This window comes from Ictalurus furcatus, chromosome 7 (assembly GCF_023375685.1).
Source record: "Ictalurus furcatus strain D&B chromosome 7, Billie_1.0, whole genome shotgun sequence".
Classification (NCBI taxonomy): domain Eukaryota; kingdom Metazoa; phylum Chordata; class Actinopteri; order Siluriformes; family Ictaluridae; genus Ictalurus; species Ictalurus furcatus.
In genome coordinates, this window is record NC_071261.1 from 9,075,246 (window position 1) to 9,099,029 (window position 23,784).

Here is a 23,784-nt window from a genome sequence, read left to right on the forward strand (position 1 = left end):
CTAATGAGGCTGAGCTGCTTTCACTAACATGAATTAGGGAATCAGTGCTAACAAATGAACTCCACTGGCACGAGAGTGCGTATTTGTACAGTAGCTGAGGGACCTTGGGACTCTAAAATCAGAGCATTCCCTCCTAGTTTTGTCCTTCAGTGGACACCTTTAGAAAGTGTAGCCTGCTCTGTCAGCTGAAAACAAATGGTTCTGTTCTGCAATGGCTAGAAGACGATTTTAGTAGTGGCACCTGGGAAAGGCAGGTGGGACAACGCTCCACTTTCCCCAGTATGCAATTAAAACCATTCAGTCTGGAACTTCATGTTTCACCATTTCAAATGTAGAGCAAGTCAGTAACAAACGAGATGGACCCTTTAGCAAGTGTGTGTGTGTGTGTGTGTGCCTAAAAGTAGGTCCAAAGTTATTCACTTCAGTAGAAAGATAAACAGACCACTGCAGCCACACACAAAGTCTGTGGTGGAAACAACTGGCGAAATGGCAGCAGAAGCATTCAAAACCTGCAGCCTTAAATTTGCCCTAATACCCACTCCAGCCAAAATTGATACTTGATTCAATATTTTTTTATTGTGGTAAATCTGCTGCACAGTGCATATTAAAATATGTAAACATTAGTAAAACTAATCTATGAAAAATGGAATGGCTTTGCATTATGCAAAAATGCTGCATCACAGCATTAGTTTTAATAAAAGCTCTAAAGTAAACAAATTTGTTATAAATAAAAATCTTAAACACTGGCCAAATTCTCAACAAAAAAAAATGAAATTTCACTTAAAACCATAGTTCTGCTGCATTGCTTTGGCCTGTTGAACATGTGTCTAGGGGTATGATTCTCGCTTAGGGTGTGAAAAGTCCTGGGTTCAAATGCCGGACGAGCCCCAGATCTGGAATATAAATAAACGTTGGGGAAGTGGTAGCTCAGCGGTTAAGACGGTGGACTACTGATCAGATGGTCATGAGATCAAATCCTAGCACTGCCAAGCTGCCACTGCTGGACCCTTGAGCAAGGCCCTTAACCCTCAACTGCTCAGTTGTATGAATGAGATAAATGTAAGTCACTTTGGATAGGAGCGTCTGCCAAATGGTGGAATGTAATTGAGGTTTTTCTATCTTGGACTTATTCTCTGCTGGTAAGGTAGGCTTCTGGTTATCACTGTACCATCTGCTTGGTGTTGACTTTAGAGTGTCTGTTGGTAAACTGATACTTGGTTGTCTCTACCCTTCCATCCTCAAGCTACCTTTGCTTCACTCCAGACCAGACTTCTGCCTGGCTTAGTATCACGTTCAGTCTTCTCCATTCAGCCTGGTATTGGCCGTATTTATTTAACCCCGGTTATTTTTGCTTTTCATCGAACATGTGCCGCACTCCAATCTGTCCTCACGTCTTATAGACCCAGAAAGTATCCTCCACAAAGCCTCAGAGAAACCTGACTACATCTCAGCTATAGCTTCCCTTCACTCTCTCGATTTTCTGACAATAACTGAGACCTGGATAATTTTAGAGAACTCCGCTATACCTGTCCTCTGCCTATGCTCCACTTCACGGGTTTGATTTTATCTCAGAAACAGCACTTCGCATGTCTTGCACTGTCTCATCTCAACACTTCATCCTTTGAATTCCATTCTGTTACTGTTACTTCTCCCACTAATTGTCATATTATTATTATCTATCACCCACCTGGCCTCATTTCCTTCTTACGTCTTTATTATTTCCTGATTACAAACGTCCTCCTTATTATTATCCTTCCTTCTGATGGCACCTCTCCCCCTCTTCTTGTAGACTTCAGCCTCCCTTCTGTCAAGCTTTAGGCTTCTTGCCTTCTCTCTCTTGCACTCTTTTGGTCTGCCCTCTAAAAAAACAAGAGGAAATGTTCTGGAGCTGGTGTTCAGTCGACCCTCATCAATGCTACCCCTCTCTACCTTTCAGATCATCACACTGTATACTTCACTGTATACTCAGACATCACTGCTCTGCCTATTACCAACTGTTCCTACTTCTCTCTGACCTCTCAGAACTGACTTTAAACATTCATAATGCTGGTTTCAATACCCACTTGAACTACACTACTCATGATTTCCAGTCGAAACCGTGTCAGCCAAGGAACTCTGCATCCAATCATATGATCAGTCACCAGATTTACAGGCATCCTATCCCCATTCACAATCACCTTCTAATCACACACACATCAGGTTCCAATCAGTACAACCACTTATATACACTGGAGTGTTCAGAGTCGCTTTGAGATTTCTCGCTCCGGCATTCATGTCAGTGACGTTACTGAGACATTGTTTACATTCCTGTCTCTCTCTGGCTTTGAACTTAGCTTTGCTTAATACTTTGCCATTTCGGTCTGGCTCTGTCTTTGCCTGTTTCATGACCTCCGTCTGTGAGTCATGACACTGTCTTTCAACTTGTTTTGATTGGCCCAATTCTCTTGTAAGTAGCCATTCAATAATTGTCGGCCATTATTTGTTTCAGGGATTTAAAAGTGTAATAAAAACTGAAAATATTTGTATAACTTGCATTGGCATTTAAAGAGCCATAACTCTAACGCACAAATCCCCCCCCCCCCCATTTCTCCCAAATTTAGTCATGGCCAATCCCCGCCCATCATGCATCCCTAGCCTATCACGCGACACCTATTAAGCAGGAGGCAAAGGCTATCGCATGCTTCCTCTGAGGCACGTGAAGCCGGCCAACTGCATCTTTTCAAACTGCTGCTCATGCAACGTCAATCTCTGAGGAGAGCGCTATCCAACCACTTCCGCATGCATGAGCTCACAGACGCCTATGATTAGCTAGTGTTGCTGTAACTGATAGTGCGAGCACACTCCATTAGAGCACAGCCAATTTTGCTCTCTTGGATGAAAATTGGCTCAGATGGCCATGTGGCATCATCAGAATTCAAAGTTGTGACCTCCACTGTTCTGCTGCTCCACTTGGGGGCCCTAAATTTCTTTTTTAACGTATGTTTTTATCCTGAATTCTTAAAATAGAAGTGTGACTTCTATTTATTGCTGATCAATTAACCCCTTAAACACTCAGTAGGTGGAGACTCACATACCTCACTCTCATAACTACATACCGTTCCTATTAGTTCCATTGTATTTATTGAATAATTAATAGTAGTCACTCAATAATGTCCTTTAATATAAACAATGGAATAATAAGCTGGGACTAAGAGGTTAACGTAGCCTATGATCACTTTGAGTGTATCAAGGATTCCACGGTAAATTTTACTGGATCATTTCTGTCCTTCAAGGCATCTCCTGAGCAAACAGACGCACAACTCAAAGAATTCATTCACAACACACATGTACCGGGCCATACAGGACGTCGTAGAATATCCTGTGATTGTTTCGGCCAAAAACGCTTGATTTTTGCTGTGGCTTTTTTCAAAATGTAGCAAATTGCATGGAATTGCTTTGCACAGTCTTTCGCATTGATGTTTGTTGGTAAATGTTAAACTTTCAGCTGTACTCATGTTCGACGCACATGAATCGAAGAGGGTTTTGACTGAATGCGCGTCGTGATGACGTCACATGACGCGCCTTGGCGCAAAATTGTAAAACGATTGCAAGCTCGTTTGAATATTCCAGAGTTTCCTTGATCCTGCGATCGCAAAATTGCTAAATACTAGAGGGTCTAATGTACATAGACAGATGCAGTATAGACAAGCGCTTAGGCTGGCAAATAAAAGTTTACCTTGGCCTTTTCAAGCTGGAGCTGGGCCTGCCTCTCAGCCTCTCTGCGCAGTGCCTCTTTGTCCTCCTCTAGAGACACATCCGAGTCAGACGGTCGACTGGTGTACGAGTCTGCCGAACCCTGTAGACAGAGCGGAGGGACGAGCTTTACCGTGATATCACATACAGCAACACATACGGTATTCCTGTAGATACATTTTCATCTTTTTTCTGGATTATCACTATCTCGAATGATAGCAGTGCAAGTTTTTTATAGGCTCAGGCTCTGGACTTCCTCTGTGGAGATATTAGATATTATCATAGACTAGAGACAAGCATCGGTGGTGGGGGGTAAATATATAGTACGAGTGTAAGATACCCGAGGCAGTAGTGGAGTAGCAAAAGTGATCGGCAGCAATATGTTATGTAACACAACTTTGGTAATATTTTACACTTGAACAAAACACCAGGCGTGCAGGAATGACTGATCTACTGTGCCTTCGTCCAACGTTAAAGACACTTCACTCCCTGCTCTACTCCAGACTGCTCAATACTCTACGGCTGACAAATCTGACTTACTAAGATCTGTCCGTCCGATCGATATTCGTGAAATGTGTGCGGAAAAAGTACACACTATAGAAAGTCATTCTATGTGAGAACACTTTCATACGAGTCCTAATACTGTATAATGATCACAAAACAGCGGAACGCCAACATTGTTCGGATCTTTACCCTAAAGGCTTTTTTACTCCATAGTTTCAAATATAAGCACATTTTAAATCTACAGTAAGTTAGAATTTGTTATATTGTTCATTTTAACACTCATTCATGCAATAACGGTGTAATCCAAAATAGCGTCCTGGCAAATGAGGTCATTGAGAAAGATGAGAAAATAATTGTTTCATACAGTATGCATGAATGGAAATATATTCATGAAGAAATATATTCTCACACACACACACACACACACACACACACACACACACACACACACATACACAGAGCCCCCTGTGGCACTTGTGGCGCAGTCACTGCAATGCTGATTTTCACCCATAACAATACATTCATAGTTACTTTCATGTCTAAGGAAACACAAGTAAAGGATTCAATGAGATAAAAATAGACTGTGATACACTACTATGTTTATTACTTAGATATTATTACCAGGCAAATGTGTGATTGAGTCATCGCGTCAAAAATACATCAATATTATACGTTGCAGAGACACAGTTTTTTAAATACTACATTTCCTCAATAAACGCCAAAACATGAAAGCAAACAAGTAAACCGAGTAATCGAATAATTCAAAAAAAGACGCATTTTAAATCAAATTCAAGTCAAATCGCAATAAACCAACATTGAAAAATTGGTCATTTGCATATGGTTTTTTTCCCCCCTAAAACATTCCATTGTTTTGCAATGACTTTCTTTAACATATGATCTGGAAAAAGCTTTTCTTTCTTTCTTTTTTTCTTTTTCTTTTTTATATCAGTCCCGTATGTTGACCCATTTTCCAGTATATTATTTACTGAATGTGAGAACCGAGTGTAATTGATTAAGGTTGCAATAAACCTTAAAGGGCTGAATGTATACAGTATACATGAGGAAACAATATGCAGAAAACGCGCTCCCTATGCGTCTGACATTAACATTCAGTTTTCTAAGGCCCGAGCTCATTACTCAAACTGACCCAATTGTGTGAGAAAACTGTGCTGCCAATGTTTCCAGTAGCACGGTGCTCATTTACACCTGGTCTCGGGTCACATGCGAAACTGTTTAGTTCACTGAACAGAAGATGTAACCTGCTCCACTTCTCCATCTCTTCTTTTTTGCACTAACTTAAAACTTTTTGCACTGTCCACTCTCAAACATTTATATGTGAGAAATATAAGTACACTTTGATGCCAAAAGTTCAAAAGAAGAGATTCAGAGAATGGAATTTTTTTTTTTTTTTTGTTTTTTTTTTTTTTGGGAACCCCATTCAGATTATCCGAACAATTTAAAAATGAACAAATAAAGATGATTCATATGATGATATATGAAGGAGAAGATGGCAAGTATTGAAATAAACATCAAATAAGGCTAGTATATTTTGAATATTTTGCTGAATGAATAGTTCTAGTAGTAATTAACACTTTAATCAGTGTAAATTTGGTTTTTATTTATCAACATGAGAGCTTCCACTCTTCTTATTTGGAAACGTATAGAATGCCACGTGATCTAGCACATCCTACTTAAGGTAGCCTTGAAATGCTAAATCGAGGTCATGAAAATTGAATGTATGTGCGGGATGTAGCCTACTTTATCAGGCTTTTACCTCACTATTTTGTGTTGTTGAATTAATTAAATATTACTAATGTTTTATTTAATTCTATGCGCACTCTTGTAAAGACTCTGACTACGTTTACATGGACAGCAATAATCTAATTACTGACCTTATTCTGAATAAGACAATATTCTGATTTAAGGTGTTTACATGAGTCGCTTTTAGAATACTCCTTTCATGTTCAGGTTTTACGTGTTATAGAACATAGATGGATTAACGTCACACGTCATTACGTCAACGCGCCACGCCGTCCGACGTCCCTCCAGAATTTCACGTATCGACATACAGTCGGTCTTCGTTATGGGACCGTATACAGTTTTGGGTGTTTCATATTTAATTTTACGAACGCTTCAAGTGCAGTTAATTATTTGTCATGCTATACGTGCTAATAGACGACTGCTTGAAGCCGTGGGCTGCGTCCCAAACCGCGTACTTACCTAAATACATTTATTTCACCTACTATATAGCAGGTAAGTATGCGGTTTGGGACGCAGCCGTGCTCTCTTGTTTGCCGTAAAACGGTTGAGCACTGCCTTGTGTGATCGTGTCCTGTCGCAAAATGTGGTGTAACGTCTCACACGACATTAATAATGTGATTAAGGTGTGTACATGTCTGTAATACACGTCAATAATGCGACTAAAACAGGAGTACTCCACACGTCTTAATTCCATTTGTGCTTACTTCGAGTATGACTTTAATCGGATTAAGGTCATCAATAATCGCTGTTTACATGCTAGTTTCTCAATCAGAGTATCGTCTTAATCGGGTTAATATCGGAATATTGTCGTCCATGTAAACGTACTGAATGTGACCACTGTTTGAAGGATAAGCTGACCGGGCACTCATCTATTACGCTTACTGCTCACTTTAATTCATTCAATTCTATTTATAAAAAATTTTGTCCTCAAAACTAAGCAGTGTCTCCAAATAAGATGCTGTCTTCTCAAATTTAGTGGAATTTAAAGGGATGGTACTATTAAAGAATTAATAGTGTCGTATTTGTATATTTAATATTAGCCTTAAATGACATTCTGTAGGGGTTTGTTTTTTTTCCCAGTGTATTTACAGCCCAGAACATAAATTTCAGCCCTAATCTGGTTACATCAAATTGTCAGACACTGGCACTCAATTTATATGCCAACATCATGCAAGGAAAAATGGGATTACGGTTAAAACTGCATCTAACTGTTTCTTATTTTTTTATTTTTTTATTTATTTATTTTTTTTAGACAAAATCTACCCAGTGCACGCAACTCCCACTCAACTGTACAACTCGCGTAAATAGATACATCTGAATCTGAATACAAATACGTTTTATACTGAATCCAAAGACGTTTTAATTCCTGCACATTTCTATCATAAATATTAAAGTCAAATATTAATCAAGTACTATTAATATTGTGTACTATTTAGTAGACTCGGAATGGATTTCCACTGGTCAGGTTCACCTAAGGACATTAACTGGTTGCAGGCAATGAAATGTTAATGCATCATGACACAATTTAAACAAAGTTCATACATGGTGCAGGACATAATCTCCTTTCCATGAGCCGTACACACACACACAGACATCTACATATCTACACACATGTACACACACAGCCATATTACGCAATTCAATCATCACGCTTCTGCACTCACTCTCACACACGTCGTAAAAGTAAATTCTTACGCCAATATCGTTCTTGACTCGACCCCCCTTTGCTCTTTTCAGCAGCCGTATCCAGGAGGCCTTCATCAGCCAAAATGGATGGAGCCTTCGCTCTCTTCACCATAACCACAAACACAGCTGACACACTAACTACAATCACACAGCAGGACCTATCACTCACTACCAAGTGTTATGCTAAAGTGACGACAACAAATTACTACACACTTAAACTAAATCTTAAAGCATGTCAGTACTTCATACTGATGATATTGATGCTACTACTAGTGTCAATATAGAAAGAAACAAAAAACACTGAATTCCCTTTAGAGTATTCCACAAATAATAATTACAGCTTAACAACTATCACTAAAAAGTTATTTATTGTACTTCTACAAATGCAACATTGGAATAGAGCTACTCTGAATGTTTTTTTTTTTTTTTTTTTAAATTACAACCTGTTACTGTTGCTATTTTAAAAGCTACACCTGTCCTGCAACCTGATTACTGTGCTACCTGATGTCCCTACTATTGCTGGAGCTAACAGTGCGAGCGTTAGTTGTACGGCTGCTGTTGCTGTGAGAACAGAGACTCGCGCTGCTCGTGTTATGCTGTATTCGACGGCCGCCAGTGATTCCACTTGAGCGTGTTCTCTCGCTCTCCCAGCGCATGCTGAATGAAGAGGGGCTTCAGAAGCTGGTGCACAGGCTGCTGTTCGTATTATCCTCATTTAATTAAAAACGGCCAGGCTGTCATGCTCCATGAAATGAAAAAGCAGGTCCAGGATCGTGGAGCTGCAGATGCTAATGATGCTGTTGCTGCGGCTCACAGGTGCTGCAGTCAGCCACTGTCACTTGGTCCCTGCCCTGGAGTCTCTATCCATCCATCGTCTCACCGAGTGTGTGTGTCTCAAGCTCTCTACTCCCTGCATATGATGTTGTTATGGGCTGCATCCTGTATTTCCTCTCTCTCTCTCTCTCTCTCTCTCTCTCGTCTCTATCTTCTGCGTTCTCTCAGCACCTTCGTTTTTACTCAGCCCCCTTCCTTCTGCTCCCCCCTTGCTTTCCCCTCCTCTCTCTCTCTCTCTCTCTCTCACACACACACTTCTCAGCTCCTCTTCACAGCATCTCCATCTGCTCTTTCTCTGCTGTGATTAATGCCTCTGCCTGTTTGCTTCACTGTGTCTATATGTGTGTGTGTGTGTGTGTGTGTGTGTGTGTAAATGGGATTATGTGCGCATCTAAGTGTGTGTTTCTAAATTTGTGTTTGTGACTCCGAAGCTTGCCATCTTTGCCACCTTGCTGATGTCACATGACAGCATGCGTAATATACAACACACACACACACACACACACACACAGGCACACGCTGTTCCTTGGCTTTGTTCTCTTCCAACTAAAGTTCAGCAGTGTGTGTCTCTCTCTCACTCTCTCTCTCTCTGGGGACATTGTGAACATGCTCAATCTGTGCCTGCTTCACGCGCAAATCACATTACTGAGAGACTGAGTGAATAAGAACGAGGAAAAGAGAAATGCAGAGCGAGAAAAGCATTTGATAAATCCCTCAAAATCATGACTCCCACTAAACTTTCTTATTCTTCTACAATGAACTACCTGACTGAGTGAAATCAAATATACAGAATAAATTATACATGTATAATAAAGTCTACTACTGTTGTAATGTGTTTATATATATATATATATATATATATATATATATATATATATATATATATATGTATATGTATGTTTCATAATGGAGGGTTCAAGTCATGCCGAAAAGATCATATTACATACAAAGTGGTAATTGTGAGTGGGAAAACTGGGATATTTGTGTGAGCTTCAAGTTTCCTAGTTGGGGGCGTGTCAGTAAGAAAACATTGTGAAATCAATGGATGCAATGTCTGCAGTTGAAATTGAATGTTTACTCATCATCATCGGCGTACTTGGCACTAGGTAAAGGTAAGCAGACCCTGTGGGCCCCCAGAAGCCAAGGACCCCCTACAAATGCAAATGATATATATTTTGAATTATTAGTGCTAAATAACATGCTGAAATATTAATGAATATTAATGTTAAACCATTGAATAGGGCCCCATTCCTATATTTTGCCTAGGGACCCCAAATCGCTAAACCCGTGCCTGCTCGTCTCAGAAGCTGATTTCAGTTATGTGTTTGGTATATGCAACAAGTTATTTTGAGACGTTTTTATTTATTTATTTATTTGCTTAATCCAAAGTGACTTGAACGCACGTCGTAATTTCGACTTCCCAACTCGTAAATACAAACTTCCCAGGAGGACTTGAATGCACAGTAAGTAATGATCTGAAGTGGAAGGATTGTTGGTAATAAGCACACTATTGTAACAGTTGGTTAGAGACTGCATGCAAGTGTTTAAACTCAGCATGAGTTTATATAAGTTTTTTTGGAGGGGGCGTTTATCCATAGCATTAGGGAGTACACAAGCAGACAAGATCATTCATAATCATACGCTGAGAAACCGGCCAGGGTCAAATACGCCAGAAGCTCGGATATAGGGAAGCATGGATCAGAACTGATAATAAATCCAGGACAAAATAGACACAAGGGAAACGTATATGCAAACTAATTAAGGAGAAACTAGGAACAGGTGCGTATAATCTGGGAAATGAACCAATCACAAGATGAGGAGAGTAGAACCTAAAACTAAAACATAAGCACATGACTCTCTTCTCCTTGTAAACTGCAACATCAGGAACGGGGTAACCATGACAGGACCCCTCACTTAATACATAGATCCCAGTGTGGGAGGCCTTTGATTCCTGGGAGAAATGTCCACATTCAGGTTACAGTGGTATAGTAGTTAGCCTCCTACATCAAGGGTTGGGCGTTCGATTCCCACCTCCGTCCTGTGTGCGCAGAGTTTGCATGTCCTCCCCGTGCTTCGGAGGTCTCCTGCAGGTACTCCGGTTTCCTCCCCCAGTCCAGCGACATTCATTGTAGGCTGTTTGGCATTTCCAAATTGTCTGTAGTGTGTGAATGTGTGTGTATGATTGTGCCCTGCAATGGATTGGCACCCCATCCAGGGTGTCCCCCAAATAGTGCCCAAAGTCCCATGGAATATTCTCCAGGCTCCCCACGACCCTGTGTCGGATAAGCAGTACAGAAAATGGATGGATGGATGGATGGATGTTGCCTCCAGTCTCCAACATGTCCAGAGCACTGGAATCAGGATCTATTTGTTCTCAATTTTACAACTTCAAGTCACCTCACCTGTAAGACAGAAGAGCTGCTGGAATTGTCCTGTGATATTCCAGCAGCTGTCTAGCGTTGACTTCTGGCCCTCTCTCACTGACGAATATCCGAAACTCATTGCAGTGGTGACAATTATGCTGCATTCGACTAAAACTTGACCTCAGACTAGGAAAAAACAAATAAATTTCCCCCTCGACATGGAATTCGTACTCCCAAGCCCAAGTTCAACATGAACAGTAAACTTTTTACCTTCAAATGAGTTATACTGTATATACTAGTATTAGCTTTAGATCAATCAACATACACACATGCACTTGTTAAATCTGAAACACTGGCTATACAGTTTTAATCTGGGAAATACACATCACTCATCGCAGTTAGCTGACTAGATTGTTTCTAACAGAAGATGAATATGGAGGAGTCCATGCCCCCGACCCACTCTGTAGCTTAAATACACAGAGGTTGAAAATGACATGATTCAGAGTTCCAACGGCCCACTTCCCAGGTACGTTGAATGCCGCATTAAAACACTGCCCCCTATCCATAGCTCTGCAAATCATCATTCTCTGCACTGACTGCAATGGAGACAAACGCAGGGCTCAGCTGCACAATGATCCACACGTTTGCCATCCAAACTCACCGTTTGTCATCTAAACTGAAAAACTGAGCAAAGAAAAAGAGGCTCATCCTTCTCATGAATATAGTGAAACTATTTTGATTCCAAAATGTCCTTGCTAGGTTTTAAAACAACATTTAATAGCCAAATTCGAGGTTCCGGCCAGTCTAACACAACAATTAGTCTACCTACCTAAGTCTAAGTTATTGCTTTGAATATATGGCTAACATTTAGTAAAATAATGTTGATGTTAGAGTTGTTATGCAATTATAATCATAAACTTGTTTGTGTGCTCATTTGCTTTTGTTTTATGCCATTTTAGAATGTAAAAAATAAAGGAATAAGGGCAATAGATAAAAATGAAATCTGTGCGGGACCAGTGGAAGTTTGCAATCCCCTGCTTTAGCTCACATGCACTCACAGGGTAATTTGCTTTATTTATATCTACTGCATTACCAATTAATAACATTTGAACTAGCCTTGTCGAAAATCACTGCTGCACAAAACTATTTTAGATCATGCCATTGTTCATGTTTAATGACTCTTTATCATGCCCTGGCCAGTATGTATAAACAAGAAATGTTCCTGTCCTGTAAGGATATAAATATGCAGCTTAGGATATGGCTTGTGTGCCAGATTTCTCTCTCTCTCTCTCTCTCTCTCTCACACACACACACACACACCTGATGCACAGTCTTCGTTCTTCTTTTTCTAGAGGTAGAGTTAAAAAAACCTTGCTGTATTATTTTGTAGTTAATTAAGAGAACGTACACCGCCATCTTGCTCCGACCAAAGTGACTTGAACGCACCAGACGTCGTAATTTCGACTTCCCAACTCGTAATTACAAACTTCTCAGGAGGACTTGAATGCACAGTAAGTAATGATCTGAAGTGGAAGGATTGTTGGTAATAAGCACACTATTGTAAGGGTTGGTTAGAGACTGCATGCAAGTGTTTAAACTCAGCATGAGTTTATATTTTGGGGGTGGGGAACGTCGTCCTTACTGGTTGACGTTCTTTTACATTTTTCGCATGAGATCAGATTTGTCAAAACATGACCCACAATGACTGCCAGCAACAATGAAAAAAATCTTGCTAAATAATCTGCTAACACGCTTAGATGATTCAACATTCTATTTCCATCTGCACTAGAGGGCTGCAACTAGCTACAAATATCACATCAATTCAATAAGTCCTTCCATCCTTCCATCCATTTTCTATACCGCTTATCCTACCCTAGGCCTGGGGCCTATCCCAGGGATCTTGGGGCACGAGGCAGGGGATACCCTGGATGGGATGCCAACCCATCGCAGGGCACAATCGCACACACACACACTAGAGACAATTTGGAAATGCCAATCAGCCTACAACTCATGTCTTTGGACTGGGGGAGGAAACTAGAGTACCCGGAGTAAACCCCCAAAACACAGGGAGAACATGCACACAGGGCGGAGGTGGGATTCGAACCCCCAAAACCCCAGAAATGTGAGAGAAATGTGCTAACCACCAAACCCCAGTGCCTGCCATTTGATCATTAAAACTTTGAGAGACAATACAATTTGAATGATCAACTATTAAAACCTCTACATTCCAAAGCTTACCTCACTGCCAGGCAGCATGTTCAGATGTACTGCTTGTCGTATGTCTCCTTCCTATAGTCCCACTGACTGCTCTCATGTCATCCCATGACTACATTTATACAATTCCTCTAGTGTCATCTCGTGAAACCTTAGTTATGCCAACTTTGACAGGACAGATGATATGCCAGAAGAGTGAAAAAATCCAACCACCATAAAAAAAACCCCCAAAACAAACCCATGCTTTAAAAGCTGCAGTCAGGTCTGAATATGACTTTGCTATTGCTAATACATATGCAGTATTGATGCAGTGATAAACTGCATATCTGTTCCAACGACACAGAATAGCAAATAAACACTTAATAAAAGAATTGATTGATTGATTGATGATTTTTTTTGTGTGCGTGTGTTTTTTCTTTGAATGTTTGTTTGTTATTGTTTTTTGTTTCCCCCTTTCTTTTGGTTTTGGCTGTGGTTGTTTTGTTGGGGTTGTTGGGTGTGGTGTTATAATGTGTAAAATGCAAATTTCCAATAAAAATTCTATGATCAAAAAAAAAGAATTGATTCATTTGTATTACAGGTAAGCAGTGGGGCTGCTCATGATATTGAATGACAGTGCTGAAAATCTACTAGCTATGACTATTATGGAACCATTAGGGTTGAGACTCGTACCACAGGATCTCATCATAAGCATAAAACTATTATCCATACAGATATGAGCACTATCATTTGTGCTTATTTATTTATTTTAAATCAAGAGTTTAAAGTTGGTAATGAGGCCATGTCTCGTCCAAATAGCTGAAAAGCTGCTCTCACCGTTATCCAGCACGTTCCTTCAAACCGCACAACGTCTAGTTCTGTTGTTTATCACTTTATTTGGAGACTATGTGCTTAGACTATTTACAAGTCTCTCCACCAAAGGCATTCTGAAAAATCATTGCTTACGGAAGTAATCCGTCTCGGTAATGTTGATAACACGTGTTGTCGTATTTGAAATGTCCTCAAGCACCGTTTGTGATGAGTTATGGAAGTGTTAGTGAAGCGGGATTAAATTCATTAGCCTCGCTGTACACTCACTCCCCTGTCATTTACAGTCTGGGCTAGAAAGAAATCAGCCCCAGCTTCATACCATTCTGTGTATTGTTTTTTTTTTAATTACAATCTATTGTTTTTGGTTCCACAAAAGTATAAAAAATAAATAAATAAAGAATCCACATCAAGCTAATTTTTAACGGCAAAGAACTGTTGTAATGTGGATGTCAGGATTTTAGATATATATATATATTTTTTTTTTTGAAACTATGTGTTTTTCCCTTCAAAGAGAGGGAGGTCTTAGTCTTAGCCCTGCTAGTCTATTTATACCAGCCAGCCCTACATATAAGGTTTATAGCATTACATATGAATTGACAATGTTCAGGCTGGCATCAGTGGCTGTAGTGAGCCTTTAAGATTGATAGAAATAAATAAATATTCACATATTATATATATATAATGTCATAAGTATAAAGTAATGTGCAATAGTTTATCTACACAGTGTAAAGTCAGATGTCTAATTCATACGTATTGCTTCAAAATCCGTTCTACAGACTCGACTGCAGTCCCAAGTAAACAACGTTAAGAATGAAAACAGGAAAAGGTTTGCACATATGTGATAAGGTCCAAGGGGAAGCTTAAGAGGTAATGGTCTCAGGCTGTCCCCGGCTTCGACACACAGCCTCCAAGCTACGGTGTCAATTTGTCACTGTTAGTGCTGACCAGATGTTAACAGGCCTATACATTAATGATAATCACAGCGTTAGACTCGCAAGCACTCGTTTAACGGGAAAAAAAGGTGAGAAAGTTCAGGGATCGCTCGACTCTTTCCCACAGACTCCAGTGCGGAAAGCTCCAGAAAAGAACTGGGATTTTACTCCTTTGTTTGGATGGAAAGAAAACAACTGGGTCTGTACTGAAGTGCTGCACACAAACTTGTGTTTAACAGTGAGTGAGTGAGTGTGTGTATACTCATGCGAGTGTGTGTGTGTGTGTGTGTGAGTGTGTATAAAGACATCGTTAAACAGGGACTCACCACGTCGGACTCCTCGCTGGTTGAGAGGTACATGTCTGTGTATTGCCTGTGTATATGTGTGAGTGTGAGGAAGATAGTGAACTACTCCACCCAGAAACTTTTCAGACAGGCCCAGAAGGAGGAGGAGAGAAAGGGGATCAAGCCTCTCGCCCTCATTTGGGGGCTGTGCTTCGGCCACTTTTTCTTTTCCTCTCCGACTTTGTGCAGCTGTGTGTAAGAAGTGCTGCATACTATGATCTGTGACCTGCTGTGATCTTTTTTATTTACCTACGTAAAATCTTAATGCATACTTAAACCTCCTAACCTCTCTCTCCCTCGCTCTCTCTCCATCTCTCTCCACCTCTCTCTCCCTCTCTCTCTCTCCATCTCTCCATCTCTCTCCCCCTCTCTCTCCCTCGCTCTCTTGCTCTCTCTCCCTCTCTCTCTCTCCCTCCATCCCTCTCCCTCTCTCTCCCTCTCCCTCTCTCTCTTCCCCCTCTTTCTCTCTCTCTCTCCCTCTCTCTCTCTCTCCCCCCCTCTCTCTCTCCCTCCCTCTCTCTCTCCCCCCCTCTCTCTCTCCCCCCCCTCTCTCTCTCTCTCCCGCTCTCTCTCTCCCCTCTCTCTCTCCCCATCTCTCTCTCATCCTCTCTCTCTCTCTCTCTCTGTCCCCGTCACTTAGCAGCGCTTGTTTCCCATGCTCTGAAAAAAACTCCACATTGACAAAACATCCCTACACACACGCGCGCACACACACACACACACACACACACACACACACACACACACACAATTTGCAAGTACGATTTAAGCCCAGAAAATTCCAGAATATGCTAAAACCAGCTGCAGTGTCGTGTGTGTGTGTGTGTGTGTGTGTGTGTGTGGCCATGTATGTAGTGTGTAATGAAAGCAAAAACAATGCTGGACGAACCTCTGTCAAGGATCGAGTTTGTAAAAAAGCAAGCACACCAACCTTTATGTAAATCTTAGTCACTAATCCTCTAATCCAAAAGCAACATTCATAGTGATGACTAAATAAATAAATAAATAAAATACCCTTGCACTTGCATCAAACAGGATACGACGTCACACTTCACACACTGCACGGAGCACATGGATAACATGTGTGCCCGCGGTCCCCTCATTCACAGTGTGGAAGATCTGTTTTAAATAAGCTTTACAGGGCCAGAAACCGAGGTAGCGGAAGAAGACATGGCCACGTTCAACCAGTGATCAGGAAAGTTCTGGAAGCTTTTAAGAGATGACACAGCTGATTAGAGAGAAGCAGGCAAAAGTAAGCGATGAGATTCGACTAAATAAGGTATTTTTACCTAACTGTGTTTACCATACAGGAAATCACACATCGTGTCAACCAAAAGTAAAATCTATATAATCAGCAAAAAGTTGAAAGTATTCCAATCTGTACAAAAACAGAACATTTACTCTACGCTAACACTGAAAGACCAACACCACAGAAATGTGCTGATCGAGCTCAGGTTCATCAGACCTCTGCTCCAACCACTGAGCAAACCAACTCCCCAGAACATGCTGCAATTAAGAAAATGGCACTAAACACTATAACTCTATCACTCACTTGCAGTAAGTGTTTTATCCTGGTCAGGGTGGCGGTGGATCCGGAGCCTGTCTTGGGAACACTGTGCAAGAGGTGGGAATATACCCTCAATGGGATGCCAGTCCATCGCAGGGATTAGCACATAACTACATAACACTGATATGTAATAAGTAGGCAAATGTAAGTAAAAGTGGATAAATAGTCTTATTCAGTGGTCTAAAATGTTTCCATCCATCCATTTTCTGTTCCGCTTACCCTACACAGGGTTGCAGGGAGCCTGGAGCCTCTCCCAGGGGACACGCTAGACGGGGCGCCAATCCATCACAAGGCACAATCATGTGTACACACATTCACACACTACGGACAATTTGCCAATTCCGCTTTAACCAGAGCTGAACATTTTTGCTACTTAGCTAACAATAATCAGCAAATTTATTTTGTTGGCCCTGTGCTGTTTATGATCCTGCAGAAGCTTTAATCAGATCAGCTTTTCATGCACAGCGTACTATTGGCAGAGTCACGGTGCTAGCTAACTGGCTATTGCTAGCTAAATATACAAGCTCTTGTTGAAAGTGGGAGGTTTTACTCTTTCACCTAGTACTCAGTGAATGTGTCGGTCACATTTATGAGCATTGTAATCTCATACTTTATTCTCATAATGCTGGGTAGACATTGATAATGGCAGCATACGACCATATTAAACTGTATGTCAGTACACCATTAGTCTTTTTAGTATTTAGGCATACTACTTAGTGCATATTATGTTGTCTGTCTTGAATTATCTAAATGTGTATTGACTTGGTACTCATGGTTGTCATTAATTGGCATATTAGGAGGGTGTAGCACAACCCCCTTATAAAATGTTCTTTTGCTTGCAATAGCGTTATTCTACCAGAGAGGGCAGAATATTCCCAAATATTACATCCAACAACTTTAAGGGACCATATCATTCTAAAGGGAAAAAAGAAACCATCTCATACAGGGTTCTACAAAGAAACTTTAAGGGTTCCCAAGATTGACATACAGAAAAACCCTTCAGAGTGCTAATTTTGTATCTTCGGTGAACGGAGGCGAGAAGACAGGCTTCATAGGAAAACATGTGGAAATACTCGTGTCTTATTGGCTGACAGGTCTTAAATACTCTACCTTAATCTTTCAAGATGCTTACCGCTGTGTGTAAATAATGAAATTAGCTGTGTTTGCTAGTAAGCGAGCTAACGTAATGCTAACCACTAACTAAATACTAAAATCAGGGTGCTTGAAGTGCTTGAATTTGGCTGCAGCCCCTCCCCCTCCTCCTGCTATTCACTCACTCATTTTAACAGAGACAGCTCCAGGCCACTTTTCAGACCCCTTTAGTGACTTTTTCCCCCCTCAAAAGGGATCTAGTGACAAATCTAGCAACTGTTTGGGCAAACCTTAGGTATTTTCTGTAGAAGAGTGTCCTGCAGTATTGCCCCATGAGCGCGAGGTCCTGCTGTCCCATAATTTCCATTCGTATGATTTCACTGCTGTAGGGAACAATAGATGAAATATGTGGCACATTGAATTAGTTGCTTGCCAAATGTATGATTGTTCTTGAGTTTTTCCAACAGCCAGTTATTCATTCTCGTTAATGAAGTATTCAGAGGAAAATCTGGTTTGTCTGTTTTCATTTATATCTGTGTATTTCTGTAAATTTGGTTCATTTTATAGATCTGAATTATGAATTAACACAATATTGTGTGGTACTGTATCGTGATACTACTTTTCATCGTGATACTTCAGCTGGTGTAGTAACGTAAGATATGTTAATGGTACCGTGACAACCCTAAAAAGCACTAATATTAAAATGAATTCAATTCAGATTTGTTTAGACAATATTTAAATGTACCTTGCCATGAACTATTTCATATATATATTTATTTATTCTAAAAATATTTAATATATATAATTTGCTAACTTAAAATATATTGGGATAAAAAATGTATTATTTCAAAACCAGTCCAACACACACAAACATACATTATATATAAATTAAAATGCCTTACCCTGGTAACCACATCTTTGCGTATTGGAGACTTTGTAAGCGTGTCCAACATAGCAAGCAGAGCCAAAATGATCAAGTATAAGCACTGGTGCAATGTTAAGTTGATGCTATACTGCTGAGGTAGTAATTGAGGTAATAGAACTATATATTTATACTACTGTTGCACTACAAACTCATCTAACAATGCACAAATGCATCAATATTGATACTGGATGCTGTCCTGGTGCTGAGCTGACTGATCAGCTGACTGGGTGACTGCAAAAACCCACAGCTCCAACTGGGACACTGACACACACACACACACACACACGCACACACACACACACACACACACACTCATTGACTGTATGTCGGTAAAGCATTTAGCAATTAATCATGCATGAAGCAAAATGTAAGCAGAAACCTATCACCTACACCTACAGATATACATCATCTACACACGCCTGTAAAAATGGCAGGTTTTTTTGAAGTAAAAAAAAAATGTAACCAAGATAAATCACGTCAGAATTTTCCCACCCTCAGTGTGAAATGACAACGTATAAAAATGAAGTGAAAAACAATCGGAAACATTTAAGGGAAGTAAAAAAGTTAAAATAACCTGGTTGCGTGAGTGTACACACCTTTTTTTAAAAAAAAAAAAAAAATCTTTTTTTCTTTTCTTTTCTTTTATTGCCCACAACATCAAATTAACATTAAGAGTATCACATAGCATAACAAAACACAGGGTGTTCAAAACCTAAAAGAAAAGAAAGATATCAATAAATAAATAAATAAATAAGAATAAGAATAGGTTAAAATAGATAAAAGAAGAGTCACACTAATTTGAGCATCCTTTAAGTATGGAGTTAAAAGAAGTTGAGAGCAGTCCGGTGTAAATGTTTAGGGAGGTCCTTCATGTAGTCCCAAAGGGGAGACCATATCGACCAGAATTTGTCAGATTCTTAATGTTTGTCATAGGTGAACTTTTGCATACACACCTTTTTGTAATTGGGGGTGTGGCTGAGTTCAGAATGAACCAATCACATTCAATCTCATGTTCAAAAGTAATTATCATACATCTCTCATCAATAAAATTATTCTAATTAACCCCAAATGAATGTTTTGAAGAAATGATCAAGCGGTTACACAATAAAGATAATTTTTCACAGCTCATTTTTCATTGCTCATGTTTACCAAGGGTGCCAATATTAGTGGAGGGCTTTGTATATGTCATACTAAATAGTTTTAGATCTTCAAACATAATACAACATGAAACAAAGACAACCTGAGTACACACACTATATTTTTATTTAATTTATTTATTTATTTATTTTTATTTTTTTATAGAAGCAAAGAAAAGTAATCCAACACCTATCACCAATGTGAAAAACGAATTGCCCTCTTAAACTTAAAATCTGGTTGTGCAGTTATTGCTGCTAATCTGGTTTAGCAGCAATAACTGCAACCAAACGCTTCACTGTGGTAGATTTTTGGCCTACTCTTCTTTGCAGAACGGCTTTAATTCAGACACACTGGAGGGTTTTCGAGCATGAACTGACCGTTTAAGGTCCTGCCAGAGCATCTCAACTGGTTCAAGTCAGGACTTTGAGTAGGCCACTCCAAAACTTCAATTTGGCTTTTTTTTGAGGTCATTCAGAGGTGGATTTACTCCTATGCTTTGCATCATTGTCTTGCTGCTTAATCAAGTTGCACTTGAGTTTCAACTCACAGACTGAAGACCGGATATTCTCCTTTAGGATTTTCTGGTAGAGAGCAGAATTCATGTTTCCCTCAATTATTGCAAGTTGTCCAGGCCCTGAAGCAGCAAAGCATCCTCACGCCATCACACTTCCACCACCATGCTTGACCGTAGGTATGATCTTCTTTTTGTGTTTAGTTTATGCCAGATTTAACGGGACCCCTGTCTTCCAAACAGTTCCACTTTCCACTCATCAGTCCACAGACCATTCTCCCAAAAGATTTGAGGATCATCAAGGTGTGTTTTGGCAAACTTCAGATGAGTCTAAATGTTCTTCTGGGTTAGCAGTCAGTGGTTTTCACCTCAACACTCTTCCATGAAAGCCATTTTTGCCCAGTGTCTTTCTGATAGTGGAGACATGAACAGTGACCTTTACTGATGCAAGAGAGGCCTGTAGGTCCTCCGATGTTGTCCTTGGGTCTGTTGTGACTTCCTGGATGAGTAGTCGCTGTGCTCTTGGAGGAATTTTGGAAGATCGGCCACTTCTGGGAAGGTTCACTACTGTGCAGAGTTTTTCCATTTGGAGATAATGACTCTCACTGTGGTCCTTTGGAGTCATAGAGCCTTTGAAATAGCTTCGCAACCCGTCCCAGACTGATGTATTTCAATCACCTTCTTCCTCATCATTTCTGGAATTTATTTCAACTTTGGCATAGTGTGTTACTGGGGAAGACTTTTAACCAACTTCATGCTGTTGCAAAAGTTCTCTTTAAGTGTTGATTTGATTGAACAGGGTTTGCAGTAATCAGGACTGGTTGCGTCTAGTCCAGCTGAACATTATCCATTATCAATGCAGTTTCATAGATTTGGGGAATTAGTAACTATGGGGGCAAATACATTCTCACACAGGCCCAGTTAGTATTGGATTACTTTTTTGCTTCAATAAATAACATCATTTAAAATCTGTATTTTGTGTTTACTCAGGTCGCCTTTGTTTTATCTTAGATTTTGTTTTTTGATAATTAGTGGAATAACTAGTTGTAGATATTTTGTGCATTACAACAACTGTTCATCTTCTCGTTGTTGTTTGTCGTTTCAAATCTCCAGAACATATGAGATTTCTGCATTGCTATAATGTCATCCCATGTCAGTTTATTCTCACGGGTCAGTTTAGCAGTAGGAAAATGTCACCGGCAACCCAGAACATACAGCATCTTCCTGCATCCAGGTTGATTCAAGGTTGAATCGCTTTCTCATTGCAATCAAACTAACTGGTACTAGAGTTGGACCAGAAGCAGACCGAGACCAGCTTGCTCATACAGTCTCAGACTGGTTGTTTTGGTCCGAACCAGAGTGCAACTGCTGTGTTAATATCGAACCTGCCTAATCGAACCACACCAAGGGCAAAAATGCACTCTTCTCTATAAAATTAGCTAAATTGAATTGTCTGTAAATTATATGCAATTTTAATGTCTAATATACATTGAGCTCGTTGTAAAAATTAGTCGTAGTGATGGACGACCTTAATTCATCTAAACACTACGCAACATCCATGAGAAATGCACATCTATCGGCTGATAGACATGTGGTAAGTTTGATTAGCCATGATTTAATGATAAGGTGATTACATGCAAGTCCACGGTACCCATTGCATTCCTGGTAACACACTGCCTTGCACCATTTTATGGTTTTCCTATTTCTCTATTTAACTCCAGCAAACCTCAGTGCTTAAAATGGAAATTTATACGTATTTTTAAGGTCCTTTTATGTTATAGTACAATCATAAAATGTAATATGTACGGTAATCTTTGATACAAACATCACTCGTCAGTAAGCCTAGACTAGTCAGAGATAAATATAAGGCTGTTGCATACATACTTACATACATACATACATACACAACACAATAATCTAACCACTCAAAGTTCAATGTTTGCTTGAAAAAAGGCATAGAGATTCAAAAATAAATAATAAATCTATAAGATGGCACACAAACACACATCACATCACATCACATCACACTTGAAACCATCAACATTACCTTAACTTTCTTAGACATTCTTGCGTTCCCAAAGTGCCACAGGGACACTCGGACTGTCTGCTGCTCCCACACTGAACCCTTCAATAATGCAGGTCCTGGCCAGCATTCACAATTCTGAACAGTTTCCTATTACAGTAATAAGATACACTGCATTACAGGAAAGTGTAAACATATACTAACACAATGCAAGTCCAGTGTTTGCCCCAATAAACACCGAAAAGCAGGTTTAAATAAAACGCTTGGTGTAGTTAAATCTGCCTTCAATCTGATAGAACTTCAGTGGAAACAGTTCTTGTTTAAATAGGAAACCAACCAAATCTGAACATCTGAACATGCATACACATTGATATTTCCAAACATGACTCCTTTAGCATACTATAAAGAAATACAAATAGTGTTACCGAACTTTCTTTTTTGTTTATTTTATTATTGGAGGAATTCTTGTTAAATACTGACTCTTGTGCATAGAGAATGGAGAAAGAGAACAGAATTCACTTAGATGTTCACAGGATGTGGAGAACTGACCACAACAAGCTGACAGATGCTGCGGTGAGTCACATGACATACTCCAGACACCATCTGGAAGCATAATCCTTTGGTGTGGAGATAAATGGCCTGAGTCCTGATATCCCTGACTGCCACAAAAACCTCTGCAACTCCATCCAAACTATACATTTCCCGACCCATCTACCGCCACTATATTTACTAGTGCTATGTCTCAAAACCTTTCTGTACTATTCTAGACCATTATTGAGTACTAACACTAGCCAGTTTTCTCATCAGTGTGTCTAATATCACCGTGCATGAAATCGTCTAACTAAATATTTTATAGAAGCCTGACAGACGGGGATGTTTTAGCTCTGACGTGCCCTCAGGTTAATGTCATTTTTAATCCTCCAGTAGTACATGCATCAAGTATGCGAGCGTGTGAAAAATGGCACTCACGTTCCTGTTGCTTCTTCACGTACACGCAAATTCACGCGTCAAGAATAAACCAGGCCCCTCTGCTTCACATCGGGCTTGTATCACACCACCCGGGCGTGGATTATTTTCCTATGACAACACAACACTTCCCACTAGACTGGTAAATCAGTGCAAGGTATATTCCTTTGGTTTTTAATAACTTGCGTTATGTTACTAACATCATAAAATATTCAAACGTTACAGTAGTCCTATATTATGAGTCTGGAATTTAAAAAAACAAAAACAAACAAACAACAAACTTAAGCTGGTCGAGCCTTTGTCCAAGAACTTGGGAAGCCCTTATTTAATTTTTCATGCCAGAATAATATGAGAACATTTAAGAGTGTGAAGACAAATTTACA

General features: G+C 39.9%; 1 protein-coding gene across 6 annotated transcripts in view; it reads right to left on the reverse strand.

Moving 5' to 3' along the window:
* Window positions 1-23,784, reverse strand: part of cacnb2a (calcium channel, voltage-dependent, beta 2a) — a 68,631-nt gene that overhangs the window by 25,192 nt on the left and 19,655 nt on the right. For 3 of the 6 annotated variants that reach the window (XM_053628245.1, XM_053628247.1, XM_053628248.1), the window contains one exon: window positions 3,716-3,835. In XM_053628245.1, the coding sequence (XP_053484220.1) occupies window positions 3,716-3,835 (120 nt within the window). Of the gene's footprint in view, window positions 1-3,715; window positions 3,836-7,692; window positions 9,013-15,162; window positions 15,422-23,784 lie in introns of those variants that run through there. The other 3 variants (XM_053628251.1, XM_053628246.1, XM_053628249.1) reach the window with 2 other exon arrangements.